Source organism: Eptesicus fuscus, chromosome 12 (assembly GCF_027574615.1).
Source record: "Eptesicus fuscus isolate TK198812 chromosome 12, DD_ASM_mEF_20220401, whole genome shotgun sequence".
Classification (NCBI taxonomy): Eukaryota; Metazoa; Chordata; class Mammalia; order Chiroptera; family Vespertilionidae; genus Eptesicus; species Eptesicus fuscus.
The window spans coordinates 27,702,289-27,724,791 of record NC_072484.1 but is presented as its reverse complement, the minus strand read 5'-3'; the positions used below and the strand labels follow the sequence as shown (position 1 = coordinate 27,724,791).

At 37.9% G+C, this 22,503-nt stretch overlaps 1 protein-coding gene across 3 annotated transcripts in view; it reads right to left on the bottom strand.

Moving 5' to 3' along the window:
• Positions 1-22,503, bottom strand: part of GPCPD1 (glycerophosphocholine phosphodiesterase 1) — a 62,588-nt gene that overhangs the window by 7,366 nt on the left and 32,719 nt on the right. For 2 of the 3 annotated variants that reach the window (XM_054724492.1, XM_054724490.1), the window contains 11 exons: positions 19,684-19,915; positions 14,912-15,074; positions 14,462-14,594; positions 13,405-13,459; positions 12,701-12,793; positions 9,986-10,063; positions 8,957-8,996; positions 7,609-7,670; positions 2,321-2,386; positions 938-1,074; positions 302-437 (listed from right to left, as the gene is read on the bottom strand). In XM_054724492.1, the coding sequence (XP_054580467.1) occupies positions 302-437; positions 938-1,074; positions 2,321-2,386; positions 7,609-7,670; positions 8,957-8,996; positions 9,986-10,063; positions 12,701-12,793; positions 13,405-13,459; positions 14,462-14,594; positions 14,912-15,074; positions 19,684-19,915 (1,195 nt within the window). The remainder of the gene's footprint in view (positions 1-301; positions 438-937; positions 1,075-2,320; positions 2,387-7,608; positions 7,671-8,956; positions 8,997-9,985; positions 10,064-12,700; positions 12,794-13,404; positions 13,460-14,461; positions 14,595-14,911; positions 15,075-19,683; positions 19,916-22,503) is intronic. The other variant, XM_054724491.1, reaches the window with a different exon arrangement.

Genomic DNA, 22,503 nt, shown 5'->3' with positions numbered 1-22,503 from the left:
CTTACATAACTTATATTATCAAGCAAGTGTACAGTCCAGCCATTTTAGACAAATCATAAAATCCACTCAACTACAAAACTTACTTAATGTAGGCATTCTAGGAAATATATATATATATTTTTTGTTCAAGTAATTGCTTTTGATTCTGAGATCTAATACTCTCATTTTTAAGTAGAACTACCTGCTTGTTATACATAGGTCAAAACTAACCAATTAGATGTGTAATGGAATATGAAACTTTATTTCTGCTCTATAACACATTTTTAAAAAATGAAAATTAAGAAATTCAAACATAACTTACCAGCAGATTTTCAAACTGTGCAAAACTCATTGCAATAGCAGTTGTCCGAGATCTGAGGTCCATGAGTTCAGGGTAAATATCAGACTTTCCTTGAGTCAAAAATAATATGGGATATTTGTTCTGCTTGTGCCGAACCCTAAAAAAGACAATTTAAAAAATGCTTTTCATTGGGATGATAATTATAGTATATTGTTTTGAAACTTTAGAAAATATATAAAGAATCCTCCCCCGCAAAAGATAGCATAATCCCATTACTGAGATATAATCACCATTAACATGTACATATTGCCTTTCAGCCAAAAAAATAAAAAAAATTTAATTTTTCTATACAAGAGCTAAAATATGCTCAGAAATGGGCAACAAGAAAGCCTTTAAGGGCTTATAATTTGGTAAGGAAGATGCTACATGCAATACAGGGTAGGATGTATTGACCTCGGGACCCAGTGGATATGGAGTTTACAGGAGTGAAGGGCATCCCAGCAGGTAGTCCTGAAGGGAAGTGAGAATATATAGAACTTTTCTGAGAGGATAAATCAAGGGTAAAGTCTGGGCACTTCCCCACCTCCAACCATAATCTTTGTACACTAAGTCCTATCTACAGTAAGAGTATACGAGGAAAAAAGGACTATTACTCACATTGTGCAAATATCTGCATCAAATGAAGAAAACACTATTCTTCTCTTTCCAGAATTTTCTAAGACAGTTTTTAAAATGATATCCAAAAACAGATTCATGTCAAAATATGTTGATAAGTTACCATCCCACATTCCATCCTATGTAGAAGAAGCAAATAGGAAAACAAAAGCCATTAACTACTCTGGAATCACAGTGCTAGAAAAAAAAATCTTGAGAACACCTAGTCCAACTCTTAGTTTACAGATGAGAAAAGCAAAGACCTGAAAGATGAAATGACGTGCCCATGAACACACCGCTACTTAGCGACAGTGCAGCTATCATAATTCAGGTATAGAGACACTTATATGCAAAACAATTATACCATTAATAGACTTTTGTTTTAGTAAGATAAATAAAAACGAAAACTGGAAATTTGCAATCTACTGTGACTTTTAAAATAGTTTTATATATTCTTCATAAACTTTAGGACAAAAGGGTTCCACTACATTTGCTAACTCACTGCAAACAACAACAAACCCTGGGAAATATGAATTACTAGTTAAATTTCTCATTCTTTGGATCTTAGGACTATCAAGTACCCTCATCTGATACATTCAATAGTTGTTCTCCTCGACCAGAATATAGGTTCCAGGAAGGCAAGGCTTTATTCTTTCACTACTTGATCCCAGCACTCAGAAAATACCTGGTCTTTAACAGCTTTTCAATATATAATTATTGAACAAAACAATGATTAAATCTGGGAGTGATTTAAAACACATTTGCAAAAATTTATTTTCCTGGTTAATTATTACTAGCTACTAGCACTTAATAGAAAACTGCTTAGGACATTATTATGCATTTAGATGGGGAAGATAAAATAAAAACTAATCAAAGTTATAGAGTTCTGACTGTCCAGTGTTCTTATTGTTCACCTATGAGCATACCCAGAAACCACCGATATAAATGTGCACATGAGACACATGAATATGGAAATTTCTACTATAATACATTCATCACTACTTTTAAGTAGCCACAAATTAGTATAAGCATAAAATATGCTTTATTGCCTGGCCAGTGTGGTTCAGTGGTTGAACATCAACCCATGAACGAGGAGGTCATGGTTCAGTTCCCAGTAAGGGGTGTGCGGGAGGCAGCCGATCAGTGATTCTCATTATTAATATATCTATTTATCTCTCCCTTCTTCTCTCTGAAATCAAGAAAAACATTTAAAAATAAACAAATAAAATATGCTTTATTAAAAAGGTCTAAAAGCACTGTGCTAACTGGAAGAAACCACAGTAAGTTTTCATTTTCACTTACTCCATTAAAGCAAAAAGATAGGAATGAATGTGTTTAAAAAACAGAGGGAAAGGGAAAGAAGAGAATACACAAAGAATGACTTACCCTTTGTTGGCAGATCCACTTTATTTCTATGTTATACCCTACATCTTCTGGCAAAGACTCTAAAACCTAGAGTTTTATTTGTTGGTGGTGAATTTTGTTTTATTTTTGGTGAAATGAATGGTAGAATAAGAGGAAAAAAGGAAAACAAAATTATTAAAAAAAGCAATCTGCAAGAAAACATATCGCTAGTAAGAGTAAAATGCTTTCAGCATTAAATCACTGGCTTTTCTCATACTCAACTGACAATATCACTTATTAAATTAAGAGAGTCAAAAGAAATTAAACAGCAAAAGCAATAGTCTTAGGTAGTATCTGCGATAACTGATCACTACTACCTCAAAGATGGATCCTTAACCTAAAATTCTTCTCACTGTTACTACTGGACATCCAAAGTGAACCACAATAAACTTATGCAGCCTCAAGGATTTAAGAAGACATTTGTTGTGTTTTCTGAATTTAATCAAGTATATCAATATACTAATACTAAGGTATGGTTATATGAAAAACCATGTTTCCTAACTTGTTTTGAAGGTGGTGATGCTTAACAATATCATGCTGATAATTCCCTGAAAAGATGTTATCTCCAAATGAAAGATTATGCCAAGGCTCATAAATAAGGTTATGAATATATAAATGAATAAATAATATGGTGTCAACTTATTTAAACTAAGTTATCTAGACATTTTGCAATAAGACCATTTTGGCAGCATAAGTAGAAAATAAAATTGAAATTATGAAGCCAAGTTATTACCCTACAAAGAGCTGACTTGATTAGTCTTCAAACATGAAGGCTGGGCAAATACAGAAACATGTACAGGGCAAAATAAATTTGAAACAGATTGTGTTTTTAACTTCAATTTATATCAAAAGTTTAGAAACCATTTAACATAGGTAATAAGTATGATGTCTGATTTTATAACAGCAAATAAAGCACACTAAAAAGACAATGTAATAGTAAGAACATAGCTTGGGAAGCCTGGTGACCTGGGATCTAGCCCTCATTCTATACTAACCAGCTGAAAAGTACAGTACCTAAAAGAGGTTGTACTCAATTTTGTGAGGGGTTTTTTACTTTTTTTCCCTGATATCTTTAACAATATTAATTTAACATACCTGTCACTATTTTTTTAAAATATATTTTTATTGATTTCAGAGAGAAAGGGAGAGGGAGAGATAGAAACATCAGTGATGAGAGAGAATCATTGACTGGCTGCCTCCTGCATGTCCCCCACTGGGGACTGAGCCTGCAACCCGGGCATGTTGCCTTGACTGGAATCGAACCCGGGACCCTTCAGTCCACAGGCTGACCCTCTATCCACAGAGCCAAACCAGCTAGGGCACCTGTCACCTTTTTATTGGACCAACACAAAATTCAAAAAAATAAGAAAAATAGTATAAACTAGTATATTAATAGTATAAACTAGTATATTAATAGTATAAAATAGTATAAACTAGTATATCAATAGTATTGTTAAACATCAAATTTGCAGAAAGATCCTTCTTTAGCCCTAGCCAGTTTGGCTCAGTGGAGAGAGGGTGCGACTGCAGACTGAAGGGTCCCTCCCAGGTTCGATTCTGGTCAGGGGCACATGCCTGCGTTGTGGGCTCGATTCCCAGTTGGGAGCATGCAGGAGGCAGCCAACTAATGATTCTCTCTCATCATTGATGTTTCTATCTCTCTTCCCCTCTCCCTTCCTCTCTGAAATCAATAAAAAATATATTGTTTTAAAAAAGATCCTTCTTGGAAAAACCAAGATAGCGGCAAACACCTAAACTGCTGCCTCGCACGACAATTTCAAAACTACAACTAAAAGACAAAATGTCTATCACCCAGAACCATGGGAAAGCTGGCTGAGTGGAAGTTCTACAACTAGAAGGAAAGAGAAAAGAGCACTGAGACATGCACAAGCGCTGAAAAACTGAGGTACAGAGGCACACGAATTGGGCTGGTGGCAGGCGATTGGATGTGCTTTTTTCAACCCCAAGGGAGACAAGCTCTCGATTACTCTGAAATCCAGTTTCTGGGGAGACGCAGGGGACCCAAACTCCTACGGGGAGAAGCTGAACTGTCGGTCATCGGGTTGGAAAGTGAGGGTGACTTTCTTGCAGAGGTGCGCCCAGCATCATTGTTTATTGTGTTGGGGCGCAGGATGCGGGGACTTGGAAACCCGGAAAGGCAGAGACGGCTGACTGGCAGCCATCGCTGTTTGCCACGCCCTAGCCTAGTGATGCCCTGAGACCCCTCCCTGCACAATCTACAAACACACCCAAGCTCCGCGCAGCGGCTTTTGCATATAAATGGCCTGCCCTGTCGCAGGCTTAACCAAATAAACTACAGCTCCAGTCAGACAACTCCAAAACCTCCAAACCCCAAGCAAAGAGGAGAAAACTGTAGTTCTTGCTGTAGCTCCTGCTGGGTGGCCTCAGACAGTAGCTGACCTGTACCCCATTGGAGATCCAGAAGCTGGTGTATCTAGTGGTCTGTGTGAGATGACACCAGATTTCAACTACTCTCATAAGGGACACATTCAAGAGGCAGACTCAGTGAGCACCAAAGCCCCACTGGAACAAGTCCTGCCCCATAAGCGTGTCTCCAGCACAGCAATTCTTCCGTTATAGACACAGCAGGTCCTCACAGCCAATTGGCCTGGAGGTCAATTCCTCCCAGTGACACCAACAACAATCAAGACTTAACAACAACAAGGCTGTACACACAGTCCACAAAGGGGTGCACCAAGAGTGTCCACCTCAGGTAACTGGAAGGCTGACCCATTGAACCATATAGGACACCTAGCACACAAAGCCACCCTACCAACTCAGGGAAGCAGCAAAAATGAGGAGACAAGGAAACAGATCACAAACGAAAGAAATGGAGGAGAACAAACGAATGGATATAGAGTTCAAAACCACGGTTATAAGGTTTTTCAAGAATTTCCTAGAAAAGGCCAATAAATTTAGTGACATAGGTAAACACCTAAACTGCTGCCTCGACGATATGAAAAAGGACCAACTAGAAATTAAACATACACTGACTGATATAAAAAAATATTATACAGAGACCCAATAGCAGACTAGAGGAACGCAAGAATCAAGTCAAAGATTTGAAATACAAAGAAGCAAAGAACAATCAACTGGAAAAGAAAAAAGAAAAAAGAATCCAAAAAGTTGAAGATAGTGTAAGAAGCCTCTGGGACAACTTCAAGTGTACCAACATCAGAATTATTGGGGTGCCAGAAGAGAGAGAGAGCAAGATACTGAAAACCTATTTGAAGAAATCATGACCGAAAACTTCTCCCACCTGGTGAAAGAAAAAGACTTACAAGTCCAGGAAGTACACAGAACCCCAAACAAAAGGAATCCAAAGAGGACCACACCAAGACACATCATAATTAAAATGCCAAGGGCAAAAGACAAAAGAGAAAATATTAAAAGCAGCAAGAGAAAAACAGTTAATTACCTACAAGGGAGCACCCATACGAATGTCAGCTGATTTCTCAACAGAAACTATGCATGCCAGACAGGAGTGGCAAGAAATATTCAAAATGATGAATAGCAAGAACCTACAACCAAGATTACTCTACCCAGCAAAGTTATCATTCAGAATTGAAGGTCAGATAAAGAGCTTCACAGATAAGAAAAAGCTAAAGGAGTTCATCACCACCAAACTAGTAATATATGAAATCCTGAAAGGTATTCTTTAAGAAGAGGAAGAAGAAGAAAAAAAGTAAAGATAAAAATTATGAACAATACATATCTATCAACAAGTGAATCTAAAAATCAAGTGAATTAAAAATCTGAGGAACAGAATAAACTGGTGAATATAATAGAATCGGGGCATAGAATGGGAGTGGATTGATAATTCTCAGGGGGAAAGGGATGTGGGGGGTATGGGAAGAGACTGGACAAAAATCATACACCTATGGATTAGGACAGTGGGGTAGGTAACGACAGAGGGTGGAGTGAGAACCAGGTGGAGGGGAGCTATGGGGAGAAAAAAGGAGAAACAATTGTAATAATCTGAACAATAAAGATTTATTAAATTAAAAAAAAAAGATCCTTCTTTATACTGAGAAGACTGTACTTGGCCTTTTTGGGGCTTTGAAATGTCTCTGTGATCCCATTATTGTGATGTCAAAGTGAGTGACTAAATGTGTATGTGTATGTGTGTGTGTGTGTGTGTGTGTGTGTGTGTTGAACTTATTTGACTGAGCAAATACTGTCAAACCTTTCACAAACAATTTTTTAAAAAACTTTTTTCCATTCTATAAAATCATAAGTTTAGGAGTCATGAGATTTCTAAGAACTAAATGATTTCAGAATTCTGGAATAGAAAGAATGATTTTACTTAGCTGGGCTTCAAAAATATCTGAAAAATTATTCAAATCATGTTTTAAATGCACTAAGACAAAAATAATAAATTCACCAATAAGACAGTGTCCATTTTAGGATTTCTCTTGTAGCATCCTTTCTGTAGGGTGAATAATCGTGATAAATAGAAATGACCTATTTTTGCCTTAAGAAATCTCCTATAGGTGACATCACCAAGAAAAGATAATGGAGAAGAGCAGGAGTTAGGAAATGGAGCCAGTAGAATAAAAGGCAGACCCAGCATAGCTAAGGAGAGGGTCTGGTGCCCGTATAGGCTTGCCCGATACTGTCAGATAGATTCCTGTATAAATTGTCTCGTTTTAAAATACTCATGCTATTTTTTGTTATACTTTCTCAGAGTAAATTCTTTAAATCTGTGTCTCATTTTATGTAATGAGGGTCCTTATTTTCTTTGGAGAATCCAATTTCACCCCCACCCCCACTCCTTGTTCCATGCCCTCTTCTTCCTTTTTATATACAGAAATATGTGAATTTCCTATTCTTATCAAATTAACCGAGGTCGGAATATGTATTCATTTAAGCAGATAAGTTACTATCTTTATTTTAAAGTAGCATAGGTATACCTCATAATATATCTTCTCTATAACACATCAATGATGACAAGTTTATATTAATACTAGAGGCCTGATGCACGAAAATCATGCAAGAGTAGGCCCTCGCAGCCCGCCCCCCCCCCCCCCCCCAGCCACAATGGTTGTTCTGGAAGGTCGTCTAGAAGACTGGAAGATTGTTCTGGAAGGTCGTTCCACTGTCCAGTCTAATTAGCATATTAGCTCTTTATTATATAGGATTGCCTTTTATACAACCATATTAGTACCCATTTAAGAGACTAAAATTAATTATTCAGATATAACAGAATTAATGAGATAGCCTTACCCTAGTTTTCCTAAGGAACTTACCATCTTAAGAGAAGGAAATGGCTGATTTTCAGATAAAGAATTTTCTTCTTCAACCACAGATTCTGAAAAATTTAAATTATAAAAACTCAGTAGATAAAAACTAACAAACAAACATTTTTATCACTAAGATCTCTTCCTAAATTTGTAGGCAAAAAAAGACATGCTAAAGTAATTATGAAATCCTTGCATATATAGTGTTTAAAGGCTCTTATATTTATTATTTTTAACCATTAAACCCCTGGTTTTTAAAATAAGCATCCTTTCTGAAGATTAGTATGCAACATTTAACAGAAACACCATAGTTTGTGGTCCAAACAATGATTTTCTTATAAAAGTTGTAATACTTCTTTTAAAAAAGGTAGTCACAAGATGTGATTTGTTATTTCTTAATGGAATTAAGAGCTATGTCATCTTGCTAAGACTATCTGAAATATCAAAATCATCTCAGAAGTTAGAAATTAAGAGAATCTATAGCCACTAATGTACTTTGGTTACCACTACATTTAATCCAAAATAGATTCTAGGACAAAAAAAAATTAGTATCAAGCTTTTCTTTAACAACAACAAAAAGTCTGCTTGATGTGGCTGAGTGGTTGAATGTTGACCTATAAACCAGGAGGTCATGGTTTGAATCCTGGTGAGGGCATTTGCCCAGATTGCAGGCTCGATTCCCAGTGTGGGGTGTGTAGGAGGCACACAATCAATGATTCTCTCTCATCGTGGATGTTTCTATCTCTCGCCCTTCCTCTCTGAAATCAATGGCTTGAAATACATAAAAACATTTTCCCCACTCTATAGAGGTTTACATTCTAGTTGAAGAGACAGGGCATATGCAAAAATAAAGGTTAACAAAAAGAAAAGGATACACTAAGCCTCAAATGAATGGCATAGACTATTATGTCCCATGGGAGGAGAAAGTAAAGTGGAATTAAAAAAGGGATTTTGTAGGCAGGACAAGCTTTGAGGAACCTGAGGCACAGTAAACTACCCAAGGTCACAATTGGTAAATATTAGGTAGAGCTGCCTTCATTTTCCTGGCTTCTATGCTTGCTGTATTCTTCTCATTTTGTAATATGAAGAATGTTGGAAATATTGAAAGGTACAAAATAATAAAGACCTCTGATCATAAAGGTAAGAAAACTCTTAAAAGTAAAAAATCATGGTTACTATACAATGACATATATGCACTTGAAGATTAATATATGTAAAGCTTTCATGTTTATAAAATTACTTTTGGATAGCCCTGTATTATATTCATTAAAATGACCAACAGTGTGTCAAAATGGATAAGGAAATATTGTATATATGCTAACTATGAAATGAAAACCGTTTCCATATTTTTACATACCTTTTAGATCTTTAGATTTTAGTGCAGTCACGTGAGTGAGCTAGAAAACACACACAAAATGCAATCATTAGAAAAAGCCTTAGTTTATGAAGAACTTTAACTTGAAGAGCTAGTTAGAGAAAACTATAAAATGTAGAACTATAAGTTTAATAAGTAAGCTCTAACCACTATATATATATATATATATATATATATATATATATATATACACACACACACACACACACACACACACACACACACATATATACACATACACACACACACATAAATATGTATATAATATGTTCATACATACACATAAAATCATAATCAAATATCCAAGTAGGGAAGAAGAATATAAAGATTCTTAAGTTAGGAAACTTATACTCAATCAACCATTTATCTAGGTATCCAATGGGAATAGAAAGAGGGATCATATAAGATTACATGGAATAACAAAATATACCAAGATCTTAGATAGCGACCTAAGTATAAAACCAACAACAGCATAAAAGGCCAACTGTAAAGTAGTGAGTTATATAAAGAAAGCAGAACAGAGGCAACCTAAAATTATGGATGAGAAGGGCTGACAAAGACTTATAGCCTAGCCCAGTGGTTGGCAAACTCATTAGTCAACAGAGCCAAATATCAACAGTACAACGATTGAAATTTCTTTTGAGAGCCAAATTTTTTAAACTTAAACTTCTTCTAACGCCACTTCTTCAAAATAGACTAGCCCAGGCCGTAGTATTTTGTGGAAGAGCCACACTCCGGGGCCAAAGAGCTTCATGTGGCTCACGAGCCGCCGTTTGCCGACCACGGGCCTAGCCCCTTGATGTATGCAAAAACCAAGGGGTTTCATGAAAACAGAGAAGACAGATGGATCGGCACAAACACATTCTTCCTAAAAGAACAGAAAACCAAAGCATACACTTTATGCATGCTGACTATATTATCTCCATGTGCAAAGAGAACACTACCATATACAGACAGGTACAGATAGTCTTAAAATGAAAGATTATTTACATTTTATGCTAGTATTACTACCTTTAACAACTGGAGTTGGTCAAATGTTAATTCCTTTACTGGAATTTCAAATAATTCAACCGGATCAGCCTCAAATTTCTAAATAGTAAAGAAAAAGAAAAATAGGCCCAAAATTATTACTGAATGTTTACCCCAGACGGGACTAATACCTTAATTTACTGAATGACGAGAACAATTATTTGATGACTACAGTGAGCCCATGTAGAGGAGCCCTTCTTACCTAACTACACCTCAGCTCTTTCTGGCTTTTGTTTTTAATGTAAGTGGTAGTGCTTGGAAGAAAGAAAACAGCTGGGAGCAAGCTATAGCACTGGAGACTCACTGAAAACAAAGCCAGAGGTTCAGTGATTTCCTCTATTTCCTGTCATCCTCTATATATTTTATTCACCATATAACGAAGCCACATGACTAGGCAATCAACATGCAAGTACTATGTAAGAATTAATTTCTGTCAATAAGCTTTTAACCTTTTCTAAACCTTTTAGACTTAAGTTTGGTTAAGAATAGCCACAGAAATAAATTGTTATTAAAGATGTCTGATTAGCTATAAGTGTAATACTTAACAGGAACTCTATTATAAATGCTTTCCCCTTGAGCAAATCTGTTTTTATTAGATTTTAATATCATATCAAGTGGCACACTGATTAGGCACCTTTATCTTAATAAAAGTTAATGTACCACCAATAAATCATCAATCCAACAAATACAGGGCTGGGCAAAAGTAGGTTTACAGTTGTAATACAAATAAATAATAATACGTAATAAAAGAATAAACTGTTTTGCATACTCAAACTCAAAACTGTAAAACTACGTTTGCACACCCCTATATATTAAAATCTATTATTTTTACACTCGTTTATATACATATGGTATGAGCTTATATATGCATATAGTTTTTCTGTGAGAATATATAAGAAATTATTAAGAGTAAGGGAATGTGGCCAAGGGGAAAGGCAAATTTATATTCATGTCATAATCTTATGAACTATTGCTTTTATTGAAAAATACCAGCTTAAAAATTAAAACTAAAAATATACACAATTCATTATTTTCATTCCCCAATTAACTCATCTAGATTCAAATTAAGAGCAAAACAAAGAAACTATTTTTTTTTAAAAGGAAAAAAGAGCAAGACAAAATCTGATGATAAAGGGGAATCAATAAATCAATAATACCCTTCAACTAACTCTAATAGATTTTTATTTTTTATTCTTTTAGAAAAATTGTTATTGTTGGAAGTATTACATATGTTCCCAATTACCCCCCCCCCCCCCCCGATCCCATCTAGTGCTAATACATTTTTAGAAATTAGAACTAGATTCATTAACTGCCATCTTGGTTAGTAAGATCCTTTACCACTTCGCCCATTTCTTCTTATTTCACTTTGTATTAGTTTCCCCACAGCAAAAACAACCTGCTCCATTTCTGTTACATTATTTTACTTTTTCATCTAACAGGTGCATCTCCTTCCCTCCCTCTCCTAATACGTTTCACAGAAACAGAAAGGTCCTTTTCTATACATCATAGTAATCCCAACCCAAGTGACTGATTAGAATCCACTAGCAGGCAGAGCCAGGTGCCTTGTCATCTACTTACACAACATGCAGGGTCTGCTACAGTGTTACACATGTAAGCCAACTAGCCTTAACTTCAAATCAACTCAGTGGAAAATAATACTTAAAACCATTAAAAAGAAAAAAGTTTTAAAGAAAATGCTAAATAACCCCCAGTTGTGTAAGTCCCTAAGAAATCACTTGGTTAATTTGTATACTGAAGTTTAGGCAGTTGTGATATATAATTATCACAATTCTGTTTGTACAACAATTACAATTTTTAAGAAATTATATGCATTTTCAAATCTCTATCATGCCCTCCTTTCCACTCTCAAAAGTCTCAGGCTTACCTTATCTTTGGCCCACATAACTGTACCTCTTGCCTCTATTCTCTGTCTTCTTTAAATTCCCCCTTATATCAGATATCAAATTATTAATCTGGAAGTTTAGTTCTGAACACTTCCCTTATTGGCTCAAAACCCCTTCACAGAGGCCTCCACTATCTGGCTCCAAAGCACTTCTAATTGTGGTTTTCATTGTGGTCCTTCCCATTTCAGCCAAATCATACTAGCCTATTTTTGAGAAAGACCTTGAAGAAGAAAAAGAAGGGAGCCTAGAAAACAAACACTCTGGTAGCTTCCTCTCCTGCCTCAATATAGAGACAATGGCAGAGTGATAAAGAAACCACCTAAAATGTTCTTTTGTTAGATAATTAGAGGCCCAGTGCACGAATTCATGCATGGGTGGGGGTCCAGCCGGCCTGCCCCAATAGGGGCTGATCAGGCTGGGCTGGCGGGGGAGGGGCTGTGGGAGGTTGGCTGCTGGCCTGGGGGAAGGGGGGCCCCTGTGGGAGGTCAGCCGGGGGGAGGGGCTGCAGGAGGTAGGGGGGGCAATTGGGGCCCTGATTGGGCCGTGCGCATCATAGCGAATGGTCCTTCTGGCGTCTAGTCGCTTGGCTTTTATATATGTAGATATAGATATAAAAAAGCCAATTCAGCAATTTAAAGAACCTACTCTTGGAGATTAATATTCCTATCTCTCAATGTTGTAGGAGCTTGAGAGAGACAGGGATTGGCAGTAACTCACCAAGAAAATTAATTGGCCAACTCTATTTAATAAATACTTATCAATGTATCTTATAAACGAAAGAATTTCAACATACCTTTTTCATAGTCAAACAACATGTGAGGTCATGATATACCACAGGCACAAAATCTTTTGAAAGATGTACATCAAATTCCACAAAGGCTGCACCCTGACAGAAATAAAGGAAACAAGTATTTTAAAAAATATTTATGTCCTTCTACAAGGACATAAGAAATCTATTGTTGACTATAAAATCATAGACTTGTACAAAAATAAACAACAAAAAACTTTGCATGAATTTAATGCTACACTTTAAGCTTTATCCTAAAAAGTAATCTCTTCTCTTAAAACCATTATAAGTATTTTGCTTTTTCAATAGCACAGCAATTTTTTCCTGGAATCAAAATAGGAAAGAAAAGGTCTTAATGAAGTCCTCTCTCAAAAAGCAGATACCCTGCAAGTTCTCTAACAGGGATCTTCATGTGTGTATGCCCTGACCAGGGATCGAAACCACATCCTTGGCTTATTGGGAACATGCTCTAACCAACTGAGCTACCCGGCCAGGGCTAATTCCATTGTTTTCATCTCAATCTGCACCATATACCTAAATACAAATGTCTACAGTTGCTTCACTGTAGAAACAGTGAAGAAGAAGCAGAAATACTCCCCCTTTTAACCTATTAATGCAGACTGGAGATATCCCAGATCCACATTTATCTACTTTTCTATCTTTGGACCACAACAGTTCAAAGTTGTTTGAAGAAAGAGAGGTTCACTTACATGACTAGCAGCATTTCTTAAAGAAGCAATAGTATTTTCTTGAACTTTAGCAAGCCTAAAAGAGAATACATAGAAATATAGTTATCATATATTATAGAGAAGATTAAGAAAACAAATAAAATAAAGAAGCCAGCTATATATTCAACAATGGAAACAGTACTTATTCTCTACGTTGCGATTAATTTTGCCATCCCCAAAATAAGACTGTGACCATCACTTGGTTGGTGTGTGCATTAATTCCATAAATTACAAGTGTTTACAAGCATATCCTATGCCAACCCAATTTCCCCAAGTGAGGTGACCAATTAAGGAAAAGAACCCTTGCAATGGCATGAAGTAGTAGAGACACAGAAACTTGTTCCTTGTGATGAAGCCTCAGATTGACTTAATACTGGCAGATGGGGGCAATGGGAAAAGGCTGACACACCAACAGGGTGGAAGTATGGAAAGTATATTGAGAACAGGTGAGGAAACAGACCAAGAGAGGGCAACATGCCAAATTCAGGACCACAATACAGGCACACTGATGTCATCTGGCTGACTCATTCGGCATTAAGCTTTTCCTCCTAGCTTTCTAGTTTGTTTGTTTGTTAATTTAATAAAGTATAGTTGGTATACAATATATTAGTTTCAGATATACAACAGTGATTATATTTATGTCTTGTGATATGATCATCACAATTAGTTATTATGATATTATTGACTCTTATTCCCTTTCCTGTATACTACATTCCCCAGGCTTCTTCATTTTATAACTGGAAGTTTGTACCTCTTAACACCCTTCACTTCTTTCATCCATTCCCTCACTCTCCTCCCCTGTGGGGGTTGGCTTTCTTATTATCAATCATCAATTCAATAAAATATTAAAAAACACTTAACCAGAATCTTAGAAGAGAGTTAGTCTCTAGTTAATCTGAACTGGGAATCTCAATTACATATTAAATTTAAACTCCAGGGTAAAAATAAAAGAATCATTTGACCTTTGGTCAGTCGAATTAATTTAACATTATCAAGTTTGAGCTACCAAATACTAACACTGCTCAAATATGCAACATACTTAGCAGTTGTTGTAGAATTCCCTGCACCCCGATGTCCAACATCCAATGGTGTTCTTGGCTTCCAATACTTGGAAAATGAAGATTTCATGTCACAACTGTATCCCGGTAATGGCTTAATAATTATATAGTCAACTTTTGTAGGGAAAAAAAAGGGGGAGGAACAAAAATAAAGACAATTAAAAAGGCCATGATGAGATCAATTATATTTAAATACCACTCAAACTAGCTTTATCAATCTCTATCAAATAGGAAAGATATCAACAAGTCAAAACTGATTCAAAGTAAAGCTTCCAGAAAATTCAATATATATATCCTGTTGTTATATTAATGTTCTAAGATAAATCATTAATTTAATCTATAACATTTTCAAAAGCCAATTTGAAACTAATAAAAATTTTAACTTAACCTCTGCTTCTTTGTGAAGGGCCACACTGCTTCTCCCGGCTTACCTCTCACTTTGCCTATTGTTTTTCTGGAATTTCTGCTCATGATAGGAAGAGTGAGGACTCCAGCACTTTTCCCACTCTCATCAATGGTGGATGATAAGAGACATGCTGTACCCACATGTCCAGGAAGAGTATCACCCTGAACTACATGTTCACCGAGATCTTCCTGAAAAAATGAGGTTTAAAATAATCTGAATTCTTATACTTTAATATTTTCCATTTAAAGATCAAAACACTATGGAGGAAGATCAGTAAGAAATACAATTACATTTATATCCATGTAATTCTTGGAGCATTTTTTGGTAGTGAACAGTACATTTTTTTGCATATAATACTTTAAGACTTTATGCGTTACTTTATTAATCATAACTCTGCTGATCTGCACTTCTGATCCTCTAATATGTATTAGGTGAATTTGAAGCACTAATTAAAAGTCAGTAAGTAGCACTAGCTGGTTTGGCTCAGTGGATAGAGTCTCGGACTGTGGACCAAAGAGTCCCAGGTTCAATTCTAGTCAAGGGTACATTCCTCGGTTGCAGGCTCTTACCTGGCCCGGGCCCTGATCAGGGCATGTGCAGGAGGCAACCAATCGATGTGTTTCTCTCACATAGATATTTCTCTCTGTCTTTCCCTCTCTCTTCCACTCTCTCTAAAAATCAATGGAAAAATATCCTGGGTGAGGATTGAAAAAAAAAAAATTATTAAGTATTTTTATATTCAAAGACTAAGGTATACTGCCCTAGCCAATTTGGCTCAGTGGATGGTATGTTGGCCTGAGGACTGAAGGGTCCCAGGTTAAATTCCAGTCAAGGGCACATCAATTATATTTAATTGCAGACTCAATCCCTAGTAGGGGGCGTGCAGGAGGCAGCCAATCAATGATTCTCTTTCATCATTGATGTTTCTATCTCTCCCTCTCCCTTCCTCTCTGAAATCAATAAAATATATCCTAACTAATATGCTAATTAGACCGGACGGCTACCAGAACAACTGTCCAGACGACCTTCCAGATAAAGCCGGGTCTATGAGAGCCGAGGCATTCGGGGTTAAGAGTTGTGGTTAGGAGCGATCAGGTGAGTGGTTAGGGGTAATCAGGGAGGCAGGCAGAGGGGTTAGGGGCAATCAGACAGGCAGGCAGAGGCGGTCAGGGGTGACCAGGCAGGCAGGCGAATGGTTAGGGACGATGAGGCTGGCAGGTGAGTGGTCTCAGATTGCAAGAGGGATATCCAACTGCAGGTTTAGGCCCAATCCCACAGGAATCCTGCAGGGCCTAAACCGGCAGTAGGACATCCCCCGAGGGGTCCCGAATTGCAAGAGCGTTCAGGCTGAGCTGAGGGACTCTCCTTTCCCCCGACCCTCGTGCACGAATTTCGTGCACCGGGCCTCTAATCCTTTATAATAAAAGGGTAATATGCAAATAGACCAAATGGCAGAACAACCAATCAATTAAAGCATAATATGCTAATGATATGTTAAGGCTGCTCAACTGCTTGCTATGACGTGCACTGACCACCAGGGGGCAGATGTTCCGACTGGTAGGTTAGCTTGCTGCTGGGGTCCGGCCGATTGGGACTGAGCAAGTTGGGCTGGACATGCCCTGAAACCCTCCCGCGGTCCCTCCCCGGCCCGATTGTGGACCAGTGGGGACCCTCAGCCTGGCCTGCACCCTCCGGGACCCCTTGGGGGATGTTGGAGAGCCGGTTTCAGCTCAATCTTACAGTCCACTCCCCTTGGGAGGGTGCTAGACGCAGGGATCATGTCTGGCAAGCGCTGCTGCGGCAGCATGAGCCTCTCCCAATGGGGACTGATTAGGCACGAGCCCGCAGCAGGCACAGCGGGGCCAGGATGAGTGGGAGCGGCAGGTAGGAGCTGCAGGTGGCGTTGGACTGACTGCAGGTTTTGGCCCGATGAGGCCACCCAGAGGGATCCCACCCATGCACAAATTTGTGCACCGGGCCTCTAGTTTACACTAATAGAAGAGAAAGATGCAAATTGACCATACCTCCGTGATGCCCACCAGCCCATCAGGAGCATGCAAATTAACCCAATAAAGATGGTGGGTTAACTGCATACGCAGGCACGGAGCAAAGACTGAAGGCTGAAGGTTTGGCTCCGCTGCGGCCCAGGTCACAGGTACTGGAGGAAAACCAGTGCTGGACGCCAGGGGAAGGAAGGCCTATTGCACGAATCTTTGTGCAATGGGCCTCTAGTATATATATAAAAGACTAAGGTATACCTGTAGTGAGCTTTTAATGTATAATATATTTTATGAAAACACATCCACACAGATGACATAGAGGGATGGTAACTCTCCAGGAAATCGAACACTTTGAAATTAAACTGAGTAATTTTTTTTTTAGCAGCCTATTTTATAAATAAAACTAGAGTTCTGGTGCACAAAATTTGTGCACTCGGGGGGTCCCTCAGCCCGGCCTGTGCCCTCTTGCAGTCTGGGAGCTCTCAAGGAATGTCTGACTGATGGTTCTTCAGACATCCTTAGTGCTGCCATGGAGGCAGGAGAGGCTCCCATCACCGCCACTGCGCTCGCCGGTGGTGAACCTGGCTTCTGGATGAGTGGCTCTTCCCCTGTGGGAGTGCACTGACCACCAGGGGGCAGCTCCTGCGTTGAGCGTCTGCCCCCTGGTGGTCAGTGTGCACCATAGCGACTGGTCATTCTGCCATTCAGTCTATTTGCATATTAGCCTTTTTAAAAAATATGTATTTTTATTGATTTCAAAGAGGAAGGGAAAGGGAGAGAGAGATGGAAACATCAATGATGAGAGAGAATCATTGATCAGCTGCCTCCTGCACATCTCTCACTGGGGATCAAGCCCACAACCCAGGCATGTGCCCTTCACCAGAATCGAACCCAGGACCTTTTAGTCCGATGCTCTATCCACTGAGCCAAACCGGGTGGGGCCAGCCTTTTATTATATAGGATAGTATTTCCAAAACTGCTAACCAAATGAAAGAGAAGTTAGACTGTTCAAGGGATTATTGAAAAGTAGGTCCTGCCCAGTGGGTATAGTTCAGTGGTTGAGCATCGACCCATGAACCAAGAGGACCCCAGTTCATTTCCTGGTCAGGGCACAAGCCCGGGTTTCTGGCTTGATCCCCATTGGGGGCATGCAGGAGGCAGCTAATCATGATCCTCTCTTATCATTGATGTTGCTCTCTTTCCCTCCCCTTTCTTCTCTGAAATCAATAAAAATATATTTTTTTTAAAAAGAAGAAAACATTCAACCAAAACTTCATATTTTTATAATAAAATCCTACAGGTCATATTACTTAGGTAAGATCTAATTATAGTTTTTTTTTGTTTTTTTTTAAATAAAAGTATTTTTGCCCTAACCGGTTTGGCTTGGTGGATAGAGCATCGGGGGCCTGCGGACTGAAAGGTCCCAAGTTTGATTCTGGTCAAGGGCATGTACCTTGGTTGCGGGCACATCCCCAGTAGGGAGTGTGCAGGAGGCAGCTGATTGATGTTTCTCTCTCATCAATGTTTCTAACTCTCTATCCCTCTCCCTTCCTCTCTGTAAAAAACCAATAAAATATTTTTTTAAAAAAAGTATTTTTAGTTATTTTTTGGGAAAAATACTGTAAATTCCATCTAATGCAAAGTAGCTAAAAAGCCACTCACAAAAGCTATGTCTAAAGGAATCATCAAATTAAACAATTCAAAGATTATAATTTTAATTACATACAACAAATGTTACTCATTGGGTTTAATTCCATTCTGAATTGTGCCATTTTCAAGAAACCGTAGCTACTTGCTACTGCTGGGCAAGGCATATTCCCTACTCTCAAAGATTTAAACTTTAGAAAAGTAAAAATGGGAGTGAAAGTGCCAAAAAACAAGGATGTAGGGCAAGCGATACACATAACTACTGAGCCAGGCCCAATAGAGCAAAGACCTCAGGGGAGGGCTCGGTATTATTTGTGGAGAGCATCTGAGCAGTAGTGAACTAAAGCTCCAGTATAAGTGTCAGTATCTCCAGAAATTTGGCAGCACAGACTCTGAACAACGTGGCAAAATTTTTATAGCAACTTTTTTTTATTACGTATTTACAATATCAAATAAAGCTGCAAAAAAGTAACCATTGTTACAATAAATTCTTATAATAAAATGCCTCAATAAACCACAGACTTTGGTCATAAAAAAGACTCAATCATGCTAGTTACATCAGGTTGCCCAACAGTTATACAGCCTGCCTGTCTCTCTATTCATCCTTGGAGGTTCCTTTTGATATAAATCATTTATATTTAGAACAGACACAGACATCAAGACATCTGGTCTTGATTTGAAACCAATTTTGCTGAAGTTCTCAATTATATTCTTAACTAGAGGCCCAGTGCATGAATTCATGCACAGGTGGGGCCCCTCGGCCTAGCTGGTGATCAGGGCTGACTGGGGCCATCTAGCCCAATCCCAAGCAGATCAGGGCTGGCTGGCCAGCTGGGGCGAGGGACTATGGGAGGTTGGCCAGCCTGCGTTGTCTGCTCCCTGGTGGTCAGTGTGCATAATAGCAACTGGTCGACGGGTCATTTGGTTGACCCATCATAATGGTTGCTTACGCTTTCATATATAGAGATAGTACTTGTGTCTGTCAACTCTTAAGTTTTTTAAGCCTGCTAAAATATATAGAAGATTAAGCATCTAAATGCTGTACAAATCATAGGTTTATATAAATCAGACTACAACAAAAATGAAAATATATGCAAAAATAAGTTCATGCCTGCATTCCTTCTCAACCCCAAGTTAAAGAATTACTCACCTCAAAAAAATCAAATATTAGTTCCAAATTATCTGGTTCCATTGTCTGTATGCTATACTCTGTCCAACGATCAGGCTGTAAGCCATACCCACAATCTGGCTGTGAATGCTTGCACTTGAACTCAGTGTCGCTTATTAAGGATATCTCCAGGGTATTGGACATTTTGTGAAGAAGAGTGGGAGATACCCTATCATCATCATCTTCCTCCAGACCCTCTAGTGTCAGCTTCACTCTAAACAAAAGGAAAAAATAATAAATTTCAAAAAGTGGAACTAAAGGAAAACTCATAAAAATGTTATCTAAATGCTAAAATTTAGAAGTGCTTCTTGAATATGCAAAATCTTCAAATAATAAAATACAAGGTGGAGCAAAGTAGGTTTACAATTGTGAGTACATGAAACAGAGTTTATTTTTGTATTACTTATTATATTATTTTCCATACAGCAACTGTAAACCTACTTTTGCCCTACCCTGTATATTACACAAAGACTATATACATTATAGGTTAAGGCATTAGCTATATTTTATAAAATACTGATGTTTTAGCCCTAGTTGGTTTGGCTCAGTGGATAGAGTGTCGGCCTGCAGACCGAAGGGCCCTGGGTTCGATTCCAGTCAAGGGCACATGCCCTGATTTTGGGCTCAATCCCCAATAGGGGCTGTGCAGGAGGCAGTCATCATCACTGATGTTTCTATTTCTCTCTCCCTCTGCTTTCCTCTCTGAAATCAATAAAAATATATTTTAAAAAGCACTGATGTTTTAATCTACATATATTTCTGTAAAGTATTAAAATGAGACAAATGCTCATTAAGCCTAAGGCTGTTTCCATTAATTCTTTAGTTTTTAAAAAATGAATCTAAAAAGGTATTTACTTTTCTAATAGCACATGATCTCACTCATCTAGGGGAAATAATGAACAACATAGACTGATAAACAAGAACAGACCCAGAAACAAGGAGGCATGGATCAGACTGTCGGACCTCAGAGGGAGGGTAGGGGTAAAGGGGAGAGATCAACCAAAGGACTTGTGGGCAAGCATATGAGCCTAACCAGCGGTTAAGGACAACAGGGGGGCGGGGGCATGTGTGGGGAGGGGTGTGGGCTGGGAATGGGGGGGATGAGGACAAATATGTGATACCTTAATCAATAAAGAAATTTTAAAAAAAGTATTTACTATTACCCTCCATCTATACCTGGCCATCTCAATTTCTTTTGAGAAGTCTCACAAATGCCTATGTATAAAACAAGCACAAAATTGAGCCATATTCTGCCAGTGTGCATTACGACTTAAGAGTTGGAGATTATAAACTATTTTCCCCTTTCTTCTATCTTACCACAGTGAGTTGGGGGTACTCTGTGAAAAGTATATTATTAAAGAAAAACATTGTATTAAGTACATATATTTGTCTGTATGTATCTTTTATGTGTGTCTATGTACTTTTTTAAACAAAACAAACATATAAACTAAGAGTCTAAAACTCTTATAGGCCTCATAGCAATGAAAACAAAGACCAATTACCCAAGCCATAGGGCCAACTGAAACTAATCTACTCCCAATAAAAGGCAATTACTTGCACGGAGCACTTGTAATGCCAAAAAGTACTCAATTCCAGAATATACAAAAATGTACCAACTGAAATGAACTTAAACAATTTTAATATTATTAATGTAGGAAGCAATGTTAATGTATACAGCAGCGATTTTCAACATTTTTAATATCACAGCACACATAAACTAATTAATAAAATTATGCAGTATACCAAAAATATTAAATTGTTTGCCAGTCTGACCAAAAAATAGGTATGATTTTGATTCATTCACACTGGACGGCTATTGTTGTGTTGGCTAGGGCTATCTTTTTTATTTGACAATATAAGGGAAAAGAGGTGAGTGCCCCTGACTAAACAGTCAGGTATTACATGTTTTTAAAATTCTGCAGCACTCTGGTTGAAAAGCGCTGGTAAGAGTAATAGCTAAGCTCCAAAAATGTTTCATTCTAGATTTAAATGGGATCTGATTGATAATAAAAATAATGGAACTGTATTAGTGGGATCTGCTTTCTCTGCATGACTTCCTGTCTCCAACCACTGCTGAGCCTTATCACATAGCCACATAATTCTGAAGTCTTCCTGAGCGGACATCCATATAGATTATTCAATTAGTAATACTGTACTAATCAAAAGTAGCACTTCAATAACCAAAAAAACCCATCATCTCTTCTCATAAACCAAAGCTCTTAGGAATAATTCTGGACAACTGATTCTATTGATGAACCTGAAAGAAGAAACATCCTCTATCAGGGCATATGAAAAGAGACCACAAATGGACAGTAATGAACAGGCAAGAAAGGCATGGAGATAAAAAGGCTATTCTGTCATCAGTAATGTGCATCTACCCTCCTCCCTCACCCCCAGAAAAGAAAGAAAAGTCATGTTTAAAGGGATCTATGAAAGAATTTGTTAAAGGGGTTCTTCAAATAGCTATATAAATGTTATAGTCTATCATAAAGAGACATTGCTTTCCATTTACTGCTGGAGTCAACTGAAAGAGAAACTTGTGCTTAAAATTTTATAATAAAATAAAATAGCATATTTAGTGTTTTAGTTAAAATGCATAAGCTGTTGCTAAGTTTTTAAAGTCCTTATAACCTTGCAGTTAAAATTATTTCCTATACCATGAAGGTTTAATACAACCTTGGGGGGGAGGAAAATGGTCAGAACACCAGTTTTTAGCTATGCATGATTATTCCAACAGGAGTCAGCCCAGGCGGCCATGGCTCAGTGGTTGAGTGTTGACCTATGAACCAGGTGGTCACAGTT